This window comes from Scleropages formosus, chromosome 12, assembly GCF_900964775.1.
Source record: "Scleropages formosus chromosome 12, fSclFor1.1, whole genome shotgun sequence".
Classification (NCBI taxonomy): domain Eukaryota; kingdom Metazoa; phylum Chordata; class Actinopteri; order Osteoglossiformes; family Osteoglossidae; genus Scleropages; species Scleropages formosus.
In genome coordinates, this window is record NC_041817.1 from 23,315,639 (window position 1) to 23,335,665 (window position 20,027).

At 45.6% G+C, this 20,027-nt stretch overlaps 3 protein-coding genes across 8 annotated transcripts in view; 2 read left to right on the forward strand and 1 right to left on the reverse strand.

The window, feature by feature from the left end:
* The window catches only part of lmo7a (LIM domain 7a), a 52,013-nt gene extending 47,109 nt beyond the window's left edge, over positions 1–4,904 (reverse strand). Inside the window, exons 1-2 of one of the 2 annotated variants that reach the window (XM_029256653.1) lie at positions 4,610–4,904; positions 3,567–3,696 (exon numbers count right to left, since the gene is read on the reverse strand). In XM_029256653.1, the coding sequence (XP_029112486.1) occupies positions 3,567–3,635 (69 nt within the window). In that variant the 5' untranslated portion in view covers positions 3,636–3,696; positions 4,610–4,904. The remainder of the gene's footprint in view (positions 1–3,566; positions 3,697–4,609) is intronic. The other variant, XM_029256652.1, reaches the window with a different exon arrangement.
* An 8,533-nt stretch (positions 4,905–13,437) lies between these two features.
* On the forward strand, positions 13,438–16,886 carry commd6 (COMM domain containing 6). Its single transcript, XM_018743537.1, has 7 exons — positions 13,438–13,503; positions 13,932–13,990; positions 15,465–15,530; positions 15,637–15,713; positions 15,862–16,030; positions 16,215–16,367; positions 16,482–16,886. The coding sequence occupies exons 1-7, from the start codon at positions 13,443–13,445 to the stop codon at positions 16,530–16,532; spliced, it is 636 nt and encodes a 211-aa protein (XP_018599053.1). The 5' UTR covers positions 13,438–13,442; the 3' UTR covers positions 16,533–16,886.
* Positions 16,887–18,641: 1,755 nt separating this feature from the next.
* Positions 18,642–20,027, forward strand: part of tbc1d4 (TBC1 domain family, member 4) — a 32,409-nt gene continuing 31,023 nt past the window's right edge. For 4 of the 5 annotated variants that reach the window (XM_029256776.1, XM_029256778.1, XM_029256777.1 and 1 more), the window contains exon 1: positions 18,837–19,772. In XM_029256776.1, coding sequence (XP_029112609.1) covers positions 19,359–19,772 — 414 coding nt within the window. In that variant the 5' untranslated portion in view covers positions 18,837–19,358. Of the gene's footprint in view, positions 19,773–20,027 lie in introns of all 5 variants that reach the window. The other variant, XM_029256780.1, reaches the window with a different exon arrangement.

Here is a 20,027-nt window from a genome sequence, read left to right on the forward strand (position 1 = left end):
AACAGTCTATTTGGAGCTTCGTAAATGTGTCCATGCCCCATACTAAATTTCTATGACAAACCGTTTCAAAAGAGCTTGACTGTAAATGATATCACAGAATTCATTTCAGCAACAAAAAAAGCCATTCTAGCAGTAGGGGAAAGATTATATTTCATGTTACCGCTTGAAGGTGGGTTTTATGTAGTACAGGAAGTTGAGGTGGCACGGAGCACGAGCGTATTCACCGCGAACACGGCTGCGTGTTCAGACCGTACACGCGAATGGCCCGGAAGGTGGTCTCACCAAAAAAAAAAAAAAAAGTTGACGGGTATGGCAACTAGAAGAGCAGCGTCACAGCCGAGCGTGATGGGAAAAGGAGAGAAGGGCTCCACCTAGAGGCTGATACCCCTCCCGTGATACCCCAATCTGAGACTGTCAAGGGGTGAGTGGGGAGCAAAGGTGGATCTCTGAGCTCACCGCGATAAAACCCTGTGCAGGAATGTCTGCATGCGACACATTCCTGAATGTTTACCCAGCTTTAACACTGCACACCCCACCTCCCCCCACGATGCTGCCATCTTAAGGTTGCCCTCCAGCCTGCAAACCTAGTTAATTATTCACCAAGAAGAACCGGGGTGATTTGCCTGTTGTTTCACACATGCGTGTCCCCCCCCCCACACACACACAGAACCCATTACCCTGCCGCCACCACAATGGGCCAGTGTACGGGTGCGAGAGGGCTGACGTCGTAGGGAAGGCATGCAGATTCACCTCTTGTGAAACAACAATATTTGTTTAGTTACAGGCGCAGCTTGGACAGCGAGACACCCTGCTGGGGGGAAATTCACTGGGGAAGAGGCAAGAAAATCCTCATAAACTGCACCATTAATATAGGGCTAGCGAGATGGGCAGGGAGTCTAATGAAAAACTGGACGTCCGTTACTGCATACCAAGCTTTTGGGGACATTCTTCAGAGGTCCAACACTCGTTCTGACCTCCGTCTTTAAAGTAGCAGTCGGGAGAACCTCATCGCTCAGACTCGACGATCAGAACTATGCTTTGAGTTTGAAACAAGAACCACCCGCCTACCTTTACGCTTCCTTTCCCGGGTTATTTATGAGGTCAGAAATATTTCCAATTTAAACAGAGGTTATAGCCTAAAAATATGCGTTAATGAGATGTTGCATAACATTTTTTGTAAACTTACGGTTCATGCCAGGCCATGACATTCCACATTCCTTTAGAAAAATTACCCATGGTAAAAGCACAAAAAATATTTGATTTTAAATGTTTTCTGGGAGAAACTGAACAACATTTAGTTATGATGATCTGAAAGTATATGACTTGTTGGACACACACATTAAACGTGTGTATCATGCACTGCGGACTGCAGAAAGAGTCAAGTGCTTGTCAGTACATTAAAATACATTCTTACCCTGTTATTACTCCATTGTACTAACTGAAGTATGTGGACATTTTTATAACTAGATTGGATTTTGAAGCCAGCTGTTTGACAGGACCTTTTATTGAAAGGAACTAAAATCCAAATAGCTGATACGAAACAGCCAGCAAAGCAAATTGCAAAGAAAAAAAAAATAATACATTAAGAGCAAATGAGGAGGTCAGTTCTTAGATGTCACCGAAATTGATGCAAATCGGAATTCATTTCAAATGAGTTGTGAAGGAACAACCATTCTTTCCACAGACAGGTCCAAAATTCTGCAAGGATCGGCACACTTCTTGGCATGGGGTATTTTCCCGAAATATTTTTCCCCAGAAGTAGGAACAGGATTAAAAACTGAGCTCCAGATATTAAAAGATTATGGCTCCATAACTGTTGCCAGCTTTGCATATGCACACATGGACACCAGTGTGATGGGAATGGAGAATTTAAATGTAAAAAAAAATGACTCATTCCATTTCCTGGTGGTGTCCATGAGGGAGACAGACAAAACTAGAGAAAAATGCCCCACCGCTTTGCAGTAAGATCCACCAGTTCAAGCTCCATTAACCCTCAGCTCACACTGGAGTCAGACCATCAAACTGAAATAAAGCATTCACTGCAAGTACATATAACTTCTTAATGACAATCAAGAGGACAAGGACAGAAGCTGGAAACAAAAGCAATTTACACTTTAATAAGCACCATTTACTAAGAACTAACTAAGATTTGTTAGTGATCCTGACTTCCTGCGATTGGTCAGTGGTTTTGGTCAATTCTGAGCACTAACTGCTACCCTGAGTTGACTATATCTCATTACCAAAATATTCTTTATTCATTCATATGATACCATTGTAAGACACTTTGGACAAAACTAAGTTTGTAATATATTTGTAATTATTTTCCCCATTTACACAGCTGGGTAATTTTGGGCAATTCAGGGTAAGGACCTTCCTCGGGGGTATGACAGAAGGAGGTGGGTTTTGAACCTGGGTCTTCAATCGCAAGACCCCCCAACTTCTGCACCACCAGCCGACCCATTTCATTCATATCTGAACGCTGAGACGATGTCTAAAAACACCACACTGGAAGATATCTGCTCCAACATATAAGCGCGCGCACACACACACACATGCAAAACCTGTTCATCCTTTGTTTTGTCGATGTAAAAATAAGATTACTTATTTTCAAGCATAGTATACAGATCCCACAACAAGTGACAAATGTTCATCTGTTTCAGTACAGAACCCACCACTCAAGGCCTTTAAATGGATCTCTGGTACGCAGCAACCCAGTGTGTAAGAGCTGTCACACTGTTTTCATAGGAAAATAAAAGGACACAAAAGGACATTGAATTTGGCCCCCATGTGTCAAGCGCCTATCGAGTTTTAGCAAATATATCATATTAGAGCATGGAGAACATCTGTAAAGCTCAGAGAAAATGACCTGTCAACGCCGGGAGCCATCGCTACACTCACAGCTACAGATCTCGGGATAATTTGCCTCTGGCTCTGGAAATAAACCACCCACACCCAAGAAGCAGAATTGGGGTAAACTTTGTCTTTTAACCCCTTTGGTTGTGTTCTTTCCTCCACTAATGCCCTTTAAAATTGGCCAACAGGTCCAGACAAGACTTGACAAATGGGAGTTTGCTGGAGGATCAAACCAGAAGCAAACATCTATGGGTTCAAAGAGAGAGCATTTCAGCAGTTTGTTTGTAGGCTATGAGCAAATATTTTCGTAATTCCAAAGTATTAAACTCAAAAGACAATCACAGACAGCTCCAGAACCTTGAGGTTTCCAGCTGACCGCAATACAGACAAAAGGTTACTGTAATTTTTAACACGATGTTCGCAAGTCAGAATTTTCCACATTTAATAAAATCTACTTTACTGCATTTTTTGTCATTCGCTTCTACATTTTATATACATGTTCACCTCTAAGAATAATGCATTTGTTTATGGGGAAATGACAACACCAAGCGAAACGGATGTTTCTTTAAACTTGTAATACGACTTCACAGTAAAAACTGTTCTAATAGTGACTGGGAGAAAAGGGCACTGGACCAGCAGAACTAAAAGTTATCCACCACACACACAAAATCAGGGTTAGTAACACTGTTGACCACCAGCTGGGCAGCACTTACCTCGACCCATCGTTGGGCTTCTGCAAAGGCAACGTCGCAGCTCACTGTGGACTGCTCTCGCCACTCCATCTGGATGGGACCTGGGCTGCAACTACCAGAGGGTGGCTCTAGGTCTGCTGAAGATCTGCAACTTCACAATCAGTGTCAGAACCTGATTTGCTGAAATTGTGCAATTTCACAAACAAGTGCTGGAATCTAGCCTGATGTTGGTCAATGTTACAATCCATGGATGGCAGTATGTGATCTACTGAGTTTCTCCAATTTTAAAGGGAGCCGATTAGGCCTAGTTTGTAGATGTTCCGCAACTTAGGAATTGGCACGTGGTGGAACAGGGTCTGTTGATGTTCTGCAAATTTAAACTCAACCCATTTAGAAACCTGTGCTGCTGAAGTTGTGCAACTTTGCCGTTCATGGATTGTGAAACACCATCAACTTAAGTTCTTTAAGTTTACAACTAATACATTTTGGAATTTAGTTTACTGATCTGCTAGAACTTTAAAGTCAGCAGGTGGTGGGCAAGGGTCAACTGAAGTTTTAGAACCAAACTAATTTTGGAACCCCGGTCTACAGAACTTCAACTTCACAACCAGCACTGGAACTTAGATAACCGCAGTTCTTCTGCTGGCACCAGGACCGACAAAGCAGATGAACCATTATCCCACGACTTTAAAATGAACGATCAGTGGATCTTGGTCCGAGTCTGCGACTTCATAATAAGAGAAATAAAACCGGCGCCGGCAGTTCCGAGTTGCGAAGCAGGACGCGTCGTCGCGTTTTCCGCGAGCAGCAAACGGAAAGCGGGGAGTTTCAGATAAGATCTCGCACACTTAGTTTCTGCACAAGATCGCTCTTCCACAGGTACAGCTCGCTCACAAGTGTGTTACCTAAGGCTGCCAGTCCACCAGACGGTCCAAAAGAGGCGGAAAAAAAAAAAGCGCAGGAGGAAAAGCCACGCACGCGGGCGCGCCGCAGGTGATACGCGCCGTCCAACACCTCCGTCCTTCTTGAAGTTCTTCTCCTTCTTCTTTCTCTATCGCTCTTACCTCGAGGAAGGAGGAACGTGTCCCGGAGTGACTCTCGTCTCGTGCAGCCCGCCGCTCGCGCACCTCCTCGTCCAGGTGGCCGCTGCTGGATGAGCAGCAGGTAAACTAAACGGAGCGCTCCGGGAGAATCCCAAACGCAGCCAAACACGCACGCGCCCCCTCGCTCGCGCGCGCGCACACGCGCAAACACACACCTTCGGCTCCCGGGAAGCCGCGAAAGTCTGCAGGTCTGCGGTGGAAACCTCGGCAAAGCTCGCAGAAAAAGTCCGGAGAGCCGAACAAATCCCGCCCTCTGGTGCGTCCGAACCGGGAGGGGGGAGAAGAAAAAAAAAAAAAAAAAAAAAAAAATCACCACCCGCAGGACCGGGACGGGAGCGCGCTTCCTCCGCGCACGTGCCGACTTGTCAAACCCGGGTCTCTTCCACCGCTTGTGTCGGGATCGTTTACAGAACCGGCCTCGCAGAAAACTCTCCGGAGTCCAAGTCCACAGTGACTGAGGAGAAACTTTAAAGTGGTTTAATGAGCTGCAGGGAAGGAAGCAGGTACAACACCTCCCATCCTGACAAAAAAAAAAAAAGAAGTCACTAAGTTTGTATGCTGCACGAGTCAGCTTCAAACTAAAAATGCCAAAATTTAATTTCTGCGTTTGGCTTGAAGGACTGTGTTCACATTAAATTAGATTAATATTCTCAAAGCAGCATTTGACCACCCTCTGCACTGTCCTTCGAGGGTAAACACTGGGTGAGGTCAACATGGTAAATGTTAAAAGCATTCATTTACTGCAAAGGATTCACACGTCAGTGCACCTGAGAAACACCTGAGTCATGGCATGACCACTGTGAACTCCAAGAGCAAAGTCAACCGCCGCACAATGTCATCCAGATAGGAAGAGGCTCGCTGTGTGCGTAGGGTTCCTTCAAACACGGTAAAATTATAGCACCGGCTACTGGAGCACAGTAAATGTCAGGTGCTGCTGTGTGTTAAGTGTTAAGAAAGAGTATCTACTGGGGGAAAAAAAAAAAGTTTAGTTCAGGGTTCATACAAAGATAAAATACTAAAGACAGTTAATGCTTAAGATTCTGCTTTCAGCAGATGCTTTCAGATCCTTTAACAAGGGTCTGAAGACTCACCTCTTTCAGACTCACTTTGCCCATATCATCTTAAACTCAGGTAAGGTTTAAATTTTAATGCACCGTAACTTTATGATCATGCCTGGATAAGCCTTTACACAGCTACTACTTCTGTATTGTACGTTAAAAAACAAAAAGTGTTGGAAGGTAAGGGTGACATGGTGGGGTCCTGCTGTCTGGCGGATCTGGGGTTCGAGTCCTGCTTGGGGTGTCCTGTGATAGACTGGCGTCCCATCCTGGGTGTGTCCCCTCCCCCTCCAGGTCTGCGCCCTGTGTTGCCGGGTTAGGCTCCAGCTCCCCGTGACCCTGCATGGGACAAGGGGTTTCAGGGATCATCTATTCTGAGTTTTATGGAGCTACTCATGTGATGAATATGGGTTTATATGGTGGAAAGAAACAAACTAACTTTACCTAAGAGTCACAAAAATGCAACTATGTCTCTCGTTCTCCTAATGTGATGAACACAATGTATTTTTTTATCCGAGATGTATGTCGCTTCGGAGAAAAGCGTCTGATAAATGAATAAATGAAAATGTAATGCTGAAGAGGACAACCTTCTCAGCCAAATAGGGCCTGAAGTTCGTTCTGTTACAAAAGCATCTATTTATTTAAAAAAGGCCATAAAACATTCAGAGAAAATATTGTACAAAATTTCTTTCACTGAACTTTATTATCGTCACGTAGAATGATATCATAAATAGTAGAAACGGTGCCTTAATATTTTCGACTTGACTTTAGTTGGACTGTTATTTTCAAAGCAAGCCTGCTCTTCATCCACAGATGCTCAAAGGGTGCATTGAAACCTGGTTAAAAACCCCTGATCTGGAACTTTTTTATGTAAAAATGTTACATGATATTTAGAGCAACATGGTGGCTCACAGCAGCTGGGTGGTGTGAGAGGACATGGGTTCAGTCCCCTCTCAGTCTGTGCAGAGTGTGCATGTTCTCCCCGTGTCTGCATGGGTTTCCTCTGGGTGCTCTGGTTTCCTCCCACACTCCAAAGAGATGCTGTTCAGGTCACCCATGGTGTGTGAGTGACAGAGAGTGTGTGTGTGTGTGTGTTCCACTGATGTATGGATGAGTGACCCACTGTAAGTAGTGTATCTAGCAGTGTAAGTCACCGTGGTGAATAAGGTGTGTGGGCTGAGAACACTACACAGAGTTCATTGGAAGTCGCTTTGGAGAAAAGTGTCTGTTAAATATATGTAAAAGTATTTATGGCTCAGGTTGAACAATGAGTTTTTATTGCTATATATCACGACAGATCAAGAAAAATGTTAACAGAATGAAACTTTCAGCACTCGGCTGACAGTTTTCTGTTTGTTCTCTGCATCTGGCCAGGAAGCGAGATTGGCAAGGGCTCTGGAGAAGGGCCACCATGGTGATGCGCAGCTCCTCGGGGTCTCGGGACATGAACCTCGCAGACCTCTGTTACATCCTGTCCGGGAGAAATATAAAAATAATAATTTGGCTCTGTGCAAAGCGAACTGTGGGACCGTCGTACTGGGAAGCGCTCACACAAAACCACTGTGGAGTCGTATCTGACGCCTCTATGGAAATGCAGGGATAGCAGTATCAAGAGTGACAGCGGTGTGACTGAAATTAAGCATATCTCCAGCATATTTGAATTTCATAACATGTCATGAGAGAAACTACCGCAGAGAGAACAGGAGATACTCGCCACTGTGTGACAAGACTACTAGAAAAGTCCTTTTTGAGACATATAGTGACATAATATCACACACACACACACACATTTTCAGAACCGCTCGTCCCATACGGGGTCACGGGGAACCGGAGCCTACCCGGCAACACAGGGCGTAAGGCCGGAGAGGGAAGGGACACACCCAGGACGGGACGCCAGTCCGTCGCAAGGCACCCCAAGCGGGACTCGAACCCCAGACCCACCGGAGAGCAGGACCGTGGTCCAACCCACTGCGCCACCGCACCCCGACATAATATCATTTTAAATCAATTAACAAAGTGCGTTTACCACCAGAATTAAAACACGTGGCTAGACGTATGGGGGTGTGCTGGCACAGCGGGTTTGGCCGGTGCCCTCTATGTGGTGGGTCTGGGGCTCAAGCCCTGCTTGGGGTGTCTTGTGATGGACTGGCGTCCCGTCCAGGGTGTTTCTCCTCCCCCTCCAGCCTTGCACCCTGTGTTCCCGGGATAGGCTCCATCTCGCCATGATGTTGGCTGGACAGAGTAAGGTGGCAAAATAAGGTGCTGTTTGACCTCTAGGAAGCCATCCTCTGTCCTTCTCACATGGACAATATGGGAAAGTCTTACAACCATGTAAAAAGAGGGAAAAAATGTCAGGCTTTGGTAAAGCCACATGTTAACTATTTAATTTACTGCTAGGGCAATGTGTGGCAGTTTAAAAGAGGAAAAGGAGCACATGGGGGTGGATAAGGGACACAATGGAATTTTTGCCCATGCGAGTCTCCAAGTCTGCTGTTTATTTTCCCACAGCAGAAGTTTGCGTGTCGTGTCCCCCCCCCCCCCCCCCCGCCAGACACACAGTAATACTGACCCATTTTCCAGTGGACAGGAAAGCCAGTCTGCTTGGAATACATATGTGTGGGAAATAAATGCATAAAGATTTTTCTTGCGGTAAGGGATGTGTGGACAACATGTAAACGCTGGATCGTTCACCTGACAATAAAACGTGTATTCAGAAACACAACGGGACAAGGTTAATGAAAGACAGGACTTCAGAGGACTGATCCAGTTTATATGAACGCCCACCAGTGCTGGCAAATGCGGTAAAAAGCAAATACACTTTTACATATAAAGTCAGGGCCCGAGAGAGTAATACAGTAATAGGCAAGATCATAATATGGAACAACTGGACATTTTTTCCAGAAGCAGTCATATTTCTCATAAAAAGAATCAATATGAAAATGATATTATGGATTCCTGTCTAATACACTGTTTGTTTGTATTTGCGTTGAAAACACTGAACACGAATGGGTCGGAAACGAGTGAAAAGACAGTGTACTGCAGGAATGTGTGATGCCGGCGTGTGCAGGGCAACGCGAGAGAAACCGCAGTGGAGATGACAAACGCTGGCAAAACCGGGTATGTGGGCGCTGCTGTGTTTCAATACGCCGCTGCCCCAGTGTCTCGAACCTCATCCCTTTCAAGGAAGGCTGCCTTTTCCTCTGGACCCAACAGTCGCTGCTTTCGCTGCCCCGTTCGCTTCTGGGACGAACTGACGATAAACAATTCTTCAGAAATTTATTTGCTTTTAATTATATTTCAATAACACATTCTTTCAAACTAAATTAATTCTAAGGATGTGCTAAATGTATTTATTTATTCATTTAGCTGATGTTTTCCTCCAGTTTACACTGAGTTACTTACCACAATTTACCCATTTATACATCTGGGTAAGGGGGGCGCAGGGGTGCCGTAATGCAGCGGGTTTGACCAGGTCCTGCTCTCTGGTGGGTCTGGGGTTCGAGTCCCGCTTGGGGTGCCTTGTGATGGACTGGCGTCCCATCCCGTGTGTGTCCCCTCCCCCTCCAGCCTTACGCCCTGTGTTGCTGGGTTAGGCTCCAGCTCGCCACGACCCCCCCTCGGGACAAGCGGCTTCAGCCACTGTGTGTGTGTGTGTGTGTGTGTGTGTGTGCGTACATCTGCGTAATTTTTACTGTATAAATTCTGGTAAACTATCTTGATCGAGGGTCTAGTTTACTACCACAGGAGTGCGAATCAGATCCTGGGTCTTTCATTTGTGAAGAAACAGCTCTAACCACTGCGCCACCCACTGCCCTTATGATGAAAGGTACATAACAACATTGAACTCAGTAACTACGCTTTGTTCACTGACTCCAACACGATATCAGCGCACGAAGCAGAAAGAATCAGTTTAAAGCCTAAAGCTGCAGTCCACACTTACCAAACTTACAGCGTGAATCATGCCCATTGTTCCACAGCAACCATTAATCAGCCATCTGACACATGCAGTAAACCTCTGTGCTGACTTCCTGTCCTCGAGATTTAATCGCAACCTCCTCTTAGAGCCTTAAACATTCGTGGTGGACACAAAGCAGTGTGTTTTACTCTCAAAGATGCAGAAGTGTCCAATAGTGACTGATTCAGCCACACTGAGGTGTCCATCTGAAGAGTGTGATTTCCCAGCATGAGAGTGTACTTACCTTTTTATTATTTACTCCATATTATACATCTCTTTAATGATTATTCTGATTTACTTGTAGTTACTCTTGGATTATCCCTTATTACATTGTTCACCATATGGAATTCATCTTTACATGCTTTTCTTGTGTGCCTGTGCTATGACCTTCTGCAGAGAGTTCTAGAATACAGAGCATTCCTTCACCTTGGCCCTTTTCCACAGACGCAGGGAAAGGAGGTAAAAGGGTTCAGCTATCTTTTGTTTCGAGAACATATTCATAAGCTACAGCCCAACCAGACCGCTTCGCTCTTCTACTTCTGCCCGCTTGGTGGTCCCACGCACGAAAGGTAAAGCACGGAGGTTCTCGGTTCTGGCTTCGTTGTGGTGGAACGACCTCCCCCTCTCACTCAGAGCTGCTGAATCTCATTTCTTCCATACTCACTTCACCCACGATCTCATAAATTCATGTAAGGTGTAAATGTTCATGCTCTATAGCTTTAAGATCATGCCCGGATAAACCTTTCTGATAATATATTTTATTATTATTTTTATTATTATTTCAATTATATATTATAACTGATTATATGTCTTATTTGTGTCTTAGGTAGTCTTGGATACATCCCTCCCTGAGATTTTTAACCACTGCGCCACCTGCTGCTCTATGTGTGACATGAGCATCCTAAGCTGCCCACTATACTGCCAAGTGCAGCCAGTCTGTGCTGTCAGTAATTTAACCCTGTAGGTGTTGGAATTAATCCGTTATAAATGCGAGGCTCAATAAACTTTAAACAGTTGGTGTATGACAGTTGGGGGTGCGGTGGCACAGTGGGTTGGACCGCAGTCCTGCTCTCCCGTGGGTCTGGGGTTCGAGTCCCGCTTGGGGTGCCTTGCGACGGACTGGCGTCCCGTCCTGGGTGTGTCCCCTCCCCCTCTGGCCTTACGCCCTGTGTTACCGGGTAGGCTCCGGTTCCCCGTGACCCCGTATGGGACAAGCGGTTCTGAAAATGTGTGTGTGTGTGTGTGTGTGTGTGTGTGTGTGTGTGTGACAGTTCTCTCCAGATGCCACCCATCGCGGACATCTGCACTTGCGGAGGTCATACGGCCGCACCGCTGTTAATGCAAAGTAGCACATCTGCGTCCTATCGTTTCATACAGCCTGAAACTTACTTACATTTACATTTTACATTTATTCATTTGGTAGATTATTTTGTGCAAAGCAATGTACGTCTCACAGAAAATACAATGTGAACATTACATTAGCAGGAAAAGAGACTTAGATGCAGACGTGTGATTCTTAAGTACAGTTAGTTTCTTTCCACCATATGCACCAATGTTCATCACACAAGGAGCTGCATAAAACTTTATCAGAATATCAATGAGAGGGGGTGCGGTGGCACAGTGGCGCAGCGGGTTCAACCGAGTCCTGCTCTCCGGTGGGCCTGGGGTTCGAGTCCTGCTTGGGGTGCCTTGCGATGGACTGGTGCCCTGCCCTGGGTGTGTCCCCTCCACCTCCAGCCCCTCGCCCCACGTTGCTGGGTTAGGCTCTGACTCTCCGCGACCCTGTATGAGACAAGTAGTTTCAGATGGTGTGTGTGTGTGTGAGAATATCGATGATTCCTGATCATCTTCCTAGTAATAATGTTTTTTTCTGAGATACATATAAACATTTGCATTACATTAGAAGAGTAGCTGCGTAAAGGTTTATCCGGGCATGATCTTAAAATTATAGCATATAAATATTTACACCTTACATGAACTTTGATCATGGGAGAAGTGAGTCTGGAAGAGTTGAGTTTTAGTTTATAAACTGGACGTACTGACGAATTTACCAGCCGGACAAAGTGAGCAGTTTATAAGATGGAAAAGCTGAGATGTTTCCTAGCTGGTGGAATTTACTAGTGGACAAGTAGTTTACAAACTTAGCATGATGACTGTTTTGCATACTAGACAAGATGAGCAGTTTATAAGCTGGGAAAGTTCACTAGGTGACAAAATGAGCTCTTTAAAAACTGCAGCAAAGGGTGACAAGTTCACTCAGTGAACAAGTTAAGTAGTTTATAAGCAGAAAATTTGTCTAGTTCACCAGGTGGACAAGATCACTAGTTAACGCACCAGGGACACCAGGCCATCGCGAGGCACCCCAAGCGGGACTTGAACCCCAGACCTACCGGAGAGCAGGACCCGGTTCAACCCACTGCGCCCCCCCATCGCTAGTTTACTATGTGAACAAACTGACCGGCTTACAAGATGGAAAATGAACTAGTTTACTAATTGAACAAGTTGGGGAGTTTATGAATTAGTTCACAAGCTGGAAAAGATGAATGATTTACAAGCAGGTCTGACTAGTTTAGTAGGTGAACAAATCGAGTCATTTACAAGAGGGACACATTGACTAGTTTATAAGGTGGACAAGTTGACTAGTAAAGTCAAAACTCTAGTTAAACCCTAAAACTCTAAATAGTATTTTTTAAGTTAAGTACAATTTTGGATCCGAGTTCCGACATGATGAACAAGTCAGTCGGTTCCGAATCGTCACAGCATCTGACTGCAGCTACGTAGACATCGGTCCCGATTTTTACACCAAATAGATATCATTATTATTATTATTATTATTATTATCATTATTATTATTATTATTAGTGGCGAGACGGCCGTGAGCGCTGTCAAACCGCACGGCGGGACGGAGAAGACACTTCCGCAACCGGCGAGTGAATAATGAATAGATGGGGGGGGGAATTCTAAGTTGACAATTTAAAAAAATACAATTCTTCATTTGGCTTAACTAACTAAAATTAAACGTTGAATTTTAAAAATAAGAATTCAAACACAATGCAGACTTTTAAGGTGCTTTAAATGCATGAATATGCAGTTGTTTTCATGATGTTCAAACATACACACCTATAGAACAAATGGACTTTTCCACATATGATCTGCGCACCGTAAATCCCTCTGTGCAGAAATAGTGTGTATCACGGCCACCAGGGGGCGCCTGTCTCCTGCTGAACAATATTGGTGTCACATACCGTGAATGTTTCCTGAGACAGTTTACACTCTGTGAAAATGTTACAGTGACGTTTCTGTGGCAGCTCGGCTTTTACGTGTATGCGTTTGCTTACAGAAAACTTTGCTTTGATGCTTCCAAAAATCAAATCCTCTAAATAATATTGTGCGTAAAACACTTCTGAATGAATACTTCATTAAAGGTTCACAAACACCGTCCGATCAGTCCTTTTTTAGCTTTATTCGAGCCACATTCAGTTTATGTAAACTGTTTAAAAGTTTAAAATATTTATATGCGCTGACCTTCATTAAAAAATACACTCAATCATCACGAGGTTAAAACAGTACCATGACGTACAATCAGTGGTATGCAAAGACCCTGACCAATAGCGTGAGAGGATCTAACTTTTCAACCAATACGCTGTCACAAGCCCACATTTCCAGGAAACTAATAGGTCGTCTCCTGCAGTGTGACGTATCTTCACTGTCCGTTGAGTGACTAAAGGCTATGACCAATAGTGTGAGAGGGTTGAAACAATCTAACCAATAGAATGTCAGAATGCCGCTTTACCCGGAAGCTGGTGCAAAATCCGAGATGCGCGGAATAGAGCTTTCGCCAGGTGAGATGCGTTTCATTAAAATCATTTTCAAAAGCGTGTGTACGCATCGTCTTCCACACTCTTATCACATTGGGTATTGCAAAATTTTATACCCCCTTTTTTCCGCAGTCTGCACTGTAGGCTAGGTTCAGGGTAGCTATTCGAGTGGACAAAAACCCACTGACGACTCACTCACTCACTCACTGTCCTGATATTCGAACCATTTTATTTGATTTCACATCATGTCATAAGTTGACAGTTTTGTCTCTTCGAGTTTAGAATTTAATAATAATAAATGTATTACTTTAATTAATAGTGTAATAAAACCTTCATTCTTCAAACAAAAACGTTTATTTTCATTTATAAATCTTTATGTATGTAGTATGTGCTTGATCATGTTGATGATCCTCGTTCCACCTGTGAAATATGATGTTTATTGATTCCTCCAGGTCTTGACAGAATTGTCGCCAACATTGGACAAGTGCCTCCGGATCTCTTTGCACAAACAGTAAGGATTTTGTCATTTCCACAGGGGAACTTTAATGGTCTTTAGTGCATTTTCCTATATATGCCTGCATTTTGAATGTGTGTTTATGCAGAATGAGAACATTTGTAGTAAAAAACCAAGCCTTTCAGTGATCACACACACACACACACACACACATTGACAGAAGCTGCTTGCGCTGCGCGGCAAGCCGGAGCCTAACCCAGCAAGCAACGCAGCAACGCAGGGTGAGGGTGCAAGGTTGGAGGGGACACACCCAGGACGGGATGCCAGTCCATCGCAAGGCACCCCAAGCGGGACTCGAACCTCAGACCTACCAGAGAGAACGACTCGGCAAAACCTGCCCCCCCACCGCACCCCCCGGTGATAAAACATGATGGTGAAATATCAGAATCGGAGTGAATTTTATTGGCCAAGTGTGCTGACACACATAGGGAATTTGCTGTAGTTCTAGGTGCCTCCAGTATTTACAGTTACTTTACATTTTACATTTATTCAGTTAGCAGATGCTTTTATCCAATGCGAAATACATCTCGGCGAAAATATTTACAAACAGCTGATAGAATTACAGAATAAATAAATAACATTTACAGAGTATACCAGCACTTGAGTATAAATAGTAGTATAAATACAAAAAATGTAAATAAATAGGAAGTAAATTACAAAAGTGGCTGGATATTGTTGCACTGACAGGAGACCTATAATGAGAGTGATGACCTACCTGGTCTGGTCGTTCTGGCGGGCAGTGCTCAGTAACGCCTGCTGGAGGGGAGGAGAGTAAAGAGTTTGTGCCCAGGGTGTATGGGATCGGTGACGATTTTGCTCGGCCGCTTCCTCATTCTGGACTTGTACAAGACCCGAAGGGTAGGCAGGGGTCCACCAATGTCATCCTACTCAAAGATATAAACATGTGTAATCTCATCCTGTTTCACCAATGCTCCCCTCAGCCGTCTTCACTGTCTTTTGTAGCCTATTTCTGTCCGATTTGTTTGCCGAGCCAAACCGGACAGTTAGAGCAGTGCGCAGGACGGACTCGGTGACAGCTGAGTAGAACTGGCTCAGCAGTTCCCGTGGCAGGTTGAGCTTCTTCAGTTGGCAAAGGAACTACAAGTGTATATTTCTTAAAATATAAGAAATAATTTCTTTTGTTTCAGTCATCCTACTCAAGGATACAAACGTGTAATCTCATCCTGTTTTCTCATGACTTCTTGAATATCATATTTTAAAGTAAAGTGAAAGTTAAAATTCTGATGACAGATGGATGTGGAATTGGTGATTGACTGCTGGTTGACAGCTAAAGGCTCACATGCTGCTTTTCACTTGTAGCATGTGGTTACTAGGTTGCGCCGTTGCTGTGCTTCCTCACCATATGTGGTTAGGAAACGTGCCACTGCCCTGCAGCGCTTGCTTGTGTATAACAGGGTCCGCTGCAGCTCAGCATGAAGCCCATATACCCATAATCTCTTACTATCTCCAGTGTCAGCAGATTGCGAGTCAACTTCAAGGGTGCACCCAAGGAGTCGATGTGACGGAAATCCACGAAGTGAGTTCTGATTTCTGCACTTTCTTCCACCACGTGACATTGAGCCATGCCCTGTGCATATCACAATAACAGCAGCAGCGTGATTCCTGTTGTTTTGTTCATGCAGACATATCAGAAAGCGGGAGTACCACTGGACTACGAAGCCCTCCAGGAAATTATAAAACTGCTCTCATTTGATTTCAGGTAAATGCACGGTAAAGGAAGAAATTAGCTGATTTTTATCAGGGACCTTTACCAGAACTGTGTACCACAGAGTCGGCGTAGGTGAATTATCTAGCGAGCAGAAAATTAATCTTATGTCAGAGCTCATCTGTGACACATTTCCTCGCAGGTCAGCAGCGAAGAAGAATTTGACTGCAGAGCAGTTGGTGGCCAAGCTTAGTCAGAGCAGCAGTGTGTGGAACAAAAGTGCCTTGCAGGTTGTGCACAAGCTGTGGAGTGAGCAGGGTGCGCTTGTGCACTCCTACCAGGAGGCCCAGATCATGATGAGTGTGGGTCAGGTAGGACCATCTCCATCATATCCTTCCTTTAAAAAGAAAAAAAACACACTGACAGGCAGGTAGAGTTGTCATCATTCTTATTTATGCATCCGGATTCAAACAGCTGGAAATTTTGGAGACTGAGCATTCACCTTGCAGGTCCATAATGTTAACCGACGTGCTATGTGACATGTTCCATCCCCAGCTGGTCGATGTGCAGTGGAAACTGGGGATGGCTGTCAGTTCAGACAGCTGCCGCTCCCTCAACTCCCCGTATGTCTCCATGTTGCTGAAGATTGCAGAAACCTCTGGGCAGATATCAACCAAGTGTTTTGAAATGACAGTTCCACAGTTTCAGGTTGGTTTGCGTTTCACTGTTTTTAAAACAACCTTATTGTAATGTCTTTCCCTGTATATATTTCTGATTACTTATAGTCACACTGACAGTGGTCTTCGCTTTTCTTTTTTCCAGAACTTATTCAGACAGTTCAAGGAAATTGCAGCAGTTCTAGAAACTGTATGATCCTGGAAGGGGACCTTCCATGGATGTACTCGCTGTGTCTGACCATAACCTACCTGAAAAAGTGAACAGTGGATATTCGTTTCGTATTCGTTTTCCGCCGAAAGTCTTTATTGTCTTGGAATTAAAACCCTTTTATAGACATTTTCATTTTTTTGTGCTTTATGGGTGTCAGTTTCCACAATTACCTGACCATAGGCAGAAGCCCCTCTGTTTAATCATATAAAGATAAAATCTTGAAGTCAGTCAGTGTTATTGCCATTCCACCTATGTGTTTTTGGAATAGGTTTTTCTAGACAGCTGGTAGTGTAGTGGTTAGATCTACTTCTTTTGGACCCAAAGCTTGCAGGTTCGATTCCCATGTCTGGCTGTAGTACCCTTGAGCAAGGTTCTTACCCTAAATTACTCCCCTAAAATTACCCAGCTGTACGAATAAGTAAATAATTGTAAATACCTTAACGCTGTAAGTCACTTTGGAGAAAAGTGTTAAATGAATAAATGAAGACATATTTCTTTCAATTATTTTTTCATTTTCAGTTTTTTGTGCCAGTACCAGGTTTACTTATATGCTTTTAATTGAGGGTGTTGAACCATTCCTGATAAGAATTACAATTAGTCATTGTACTGCTGGCAGGTCAGTATGATAACCCACATTTATTTTTTCAAGTATAGAATGCTTAGCTGTATTTTTAAACGTTGAAATTGTCCTATTCAATAAAGTAAATTTTAATGTTAGAAACCCCCAAATGGATCTGCATCTGAGTGCAGGCTTGGCTTTTCCAGAATTTGTTTCACATTAAACATCAGTGTTAAGCGTTTCATTGATGTCTTGTTGGTTACAGTTACAGCTATACAATCAGTGTTGAGCGTTACTTTGCAAGTGGACACGTGGGAAGTGTCCAGTTCCGGGGCTGCAAGGAAGGCCACCTGCTCAGAGACTGACTCTGATGGGGTTACATGTCATGCATATTTCATCTATTTCAGGGAGTTGCTTCACTTCTCTGGCATCCTGTTACCAGCTTCAAGGAAATCATAGTCATCTCATTCCAAATCCAGAGTCTTAACAGCAGGTCAAGTGTTCAACATGTAAAAACAGTGTTTACAGCTTAGTTTCAGGAGTTTAGTTCTCACAGCAAATATGGGTTGGGTTGTGGGGGTGCAAAGCATTTATCTGGAGTTTGGATGGAATATACAGTATGACTGTCTGCATAAGTGAGGGACTTGCTGAAAATGAGGGGGATACTTCCCTCTCTGCATCCATACTTATAAATGAACGGGATAAATCACTGGGTTTTAGTTACTGTGTTGCTTTTACATTTATCAAAAAGCAGGTTAGTTTTCATTTCCTGCAACTGTGTAGCAATGTTCCACAAAGCACATACACTTGCAGAATATAACCTTAAGGAGCACAATGGATAGAAAACAGCCTGTGACGGGGTGTGTTTGGTCTGAACCAAAAGCGGTTGTGACGGACAATGCCAGGTAACCTGCGTTAAGGAGCCTTCAAAGCCCTGGGGGATACACTGTTTTACATGTGTTTTTACTCATGTCCATCTCAGTCTGTGTGGAGTTTAGAAGTTGTCCCTGCGGTGTCCCATCCAGGAAGCATCCCTCGTCACGCCCTGTGCTTCCAGGAGAGGTTTGGGATCATCGTGACCCTGCACAGGGACTAGTCGTTGTTGGGGGGGCAGAAACTGATATGATATTACTGATTATGCAGGGAAGAGGATAAGACTGTAGGTGTGCTAGTGTCGGGGGGCGCGGTGGCGCAGTGGGTTGGACCACAGTCCTGCTCTCTGGTGGGTCTGGGGTTCGAGTCCCGCTTGGGGTGCCTTGTGACGGACTGGCGTCCCGTCCTGGGTGTGTCCCGTCCTGGGTGTGTCCCCTCCCCCTCCGGCCTTACGCCCTGTGTTGCCGGGTAGGCTCCAGTTCCCCCGCGACCTCGTATGGGACAAGCGGTTCTGAAAATGTGTGTGTGTGTGTGTGTGTGTGTGTGTGTGTGTGTGTGCGCGTCCTAGTGTCATTTCTTAAATGTTCTAATTTGTTTAAATAAGTTCTAATTTGAGAAGAATGCCAGTGTTGTAGCAGCCTGCCAGCAGAGAGCCTTGGCTGCTCCGCTCATACAATCAGTGTGTTGTGTTTACATGTGTTTACAGCACATGGGGAGAGGGGAGGTCAGCGCGAGCGCATTACGGGACTTCTCTCCGCCCGAACACATCGCGCACGTTTGGTTAGTGGGCGGGGGGAGGGGCGCGCATGAGGGGCGCTGTGTCTCCACCCACAGCTGCGCCACGCGCGTGCAGACGCGTGAATTCGTGGCACGCAGCGCCTCTCCTGAGCGGAGCTGCTGGACGAAGGGATCCGATAAGGAACTTTACGCTGCAGCTGCTGTATGTTCTTTTCTTGTTTGCTTGTTGTTTGTGTTCAGAGGTCCACGTGAGATCGTAAGCAGTTCCTGGTTTCTCTATTCCACGCCTTCGAGGAGCGTGCGTGTACAGTCGCGGAGGGAGCGCGTGCAGCATGCGCTCTTTTCACCGGGAGCGCGCATCTGGAGGGGTATCATGAAAGCATCAGGCACACTCCCAGCCCCAGGAGAAGCCCCCCTCCCGCGCGGGAGAAGCGCGCGCCGCCGCCGCCGCACGGAGCCACCCGCTCGGCACCGCAACTTTCCGTCCCCCCTGTAGTATAAAGTTCTTGTTTTTCGTTTTTTTATTATTAATGATTGATTTTAGATCGCAGTTCCTAAATGTGGGTTTTAACGGATCGTAATCTACGCACTCGTTGAACTGCGTGATCAAATTCTGCGCTGAGACAGTTCCTCGAGTAGAGATGGAGGTGAGGAGCGCGCAGGACGGCGCTCAGGACGGCGCTCCGCCCGGCAGCCATGAGAAGAGGTTCATCGTGCGCTACCTGGGCTGGGCCCCCCTGGACCGGCGCACCACGCTGCCCATGCTGCCCTGGCTCGTGGCCGAGATCCGCAGGAAGGGCGAGAGGGGCGACGGCGCGGGGCACGCGCACGCCCGCGAGGTGCAGCTGCGCCTCGCGCCGCCGCTGCTGCGCTGCGTGCCGGCCGACAGCGCCGGCGCCTCCGTGTTCGTCTTCGAGCACCACGCGCACGCCATCTCGCGCTTCGTGCACAACAGCCACGACGTGTGCTGCTTCGCGTACCTGATGAGGAACCGGCCCGACGATCCCGAGTCCGAGATGGCGTGCCACGTGTTCCGGGCGCGCGAGCCCGGCCAGGTGAGTGAGAGAGAGCGCGCGCATCTCGCGCGCCGGGGTAGGTGCGCTTCTCTCGCACGTTACGTCCCCCGTTGGTCCTAGGACAAGTTGTGGTAAGTTCCAGGTTGCACACCTGGAAAGGTAAATGTGTGCCTGTACAAACTGGGTCAAAGTGTAGAACCCTGACACTTTTATCAAATCATGTTCACCAAAGATGATGTCCACCAAAAGTTGGTCCTAGGTTGTGGTAAAGTTCCAGGTTAGGGTTATTTTACC

Coding starts and splice junctions, on each gene's coding strand:
- commd6 (XM_018743537.1), top strand. CDS start 13,443: ATGCCGCTTTACCCGGAAGCTGGTGCAAAATCCGAGATGCGCGGAATA. Junction 15,531..15,636: donor ATGTGACGGAAATCCACGAA/GTGAGTTCTGAT, acceptor TTGTTCATGCAG/ACATATCAGAAAGCGGGAGT. Junction 16,031..16,214: donor TCATGATGAGTGTGGGTCAG/GTAGGACCATCT, acceptor TTCCATCCCCAG/CTGGTCGATGTGCAGTGGAA.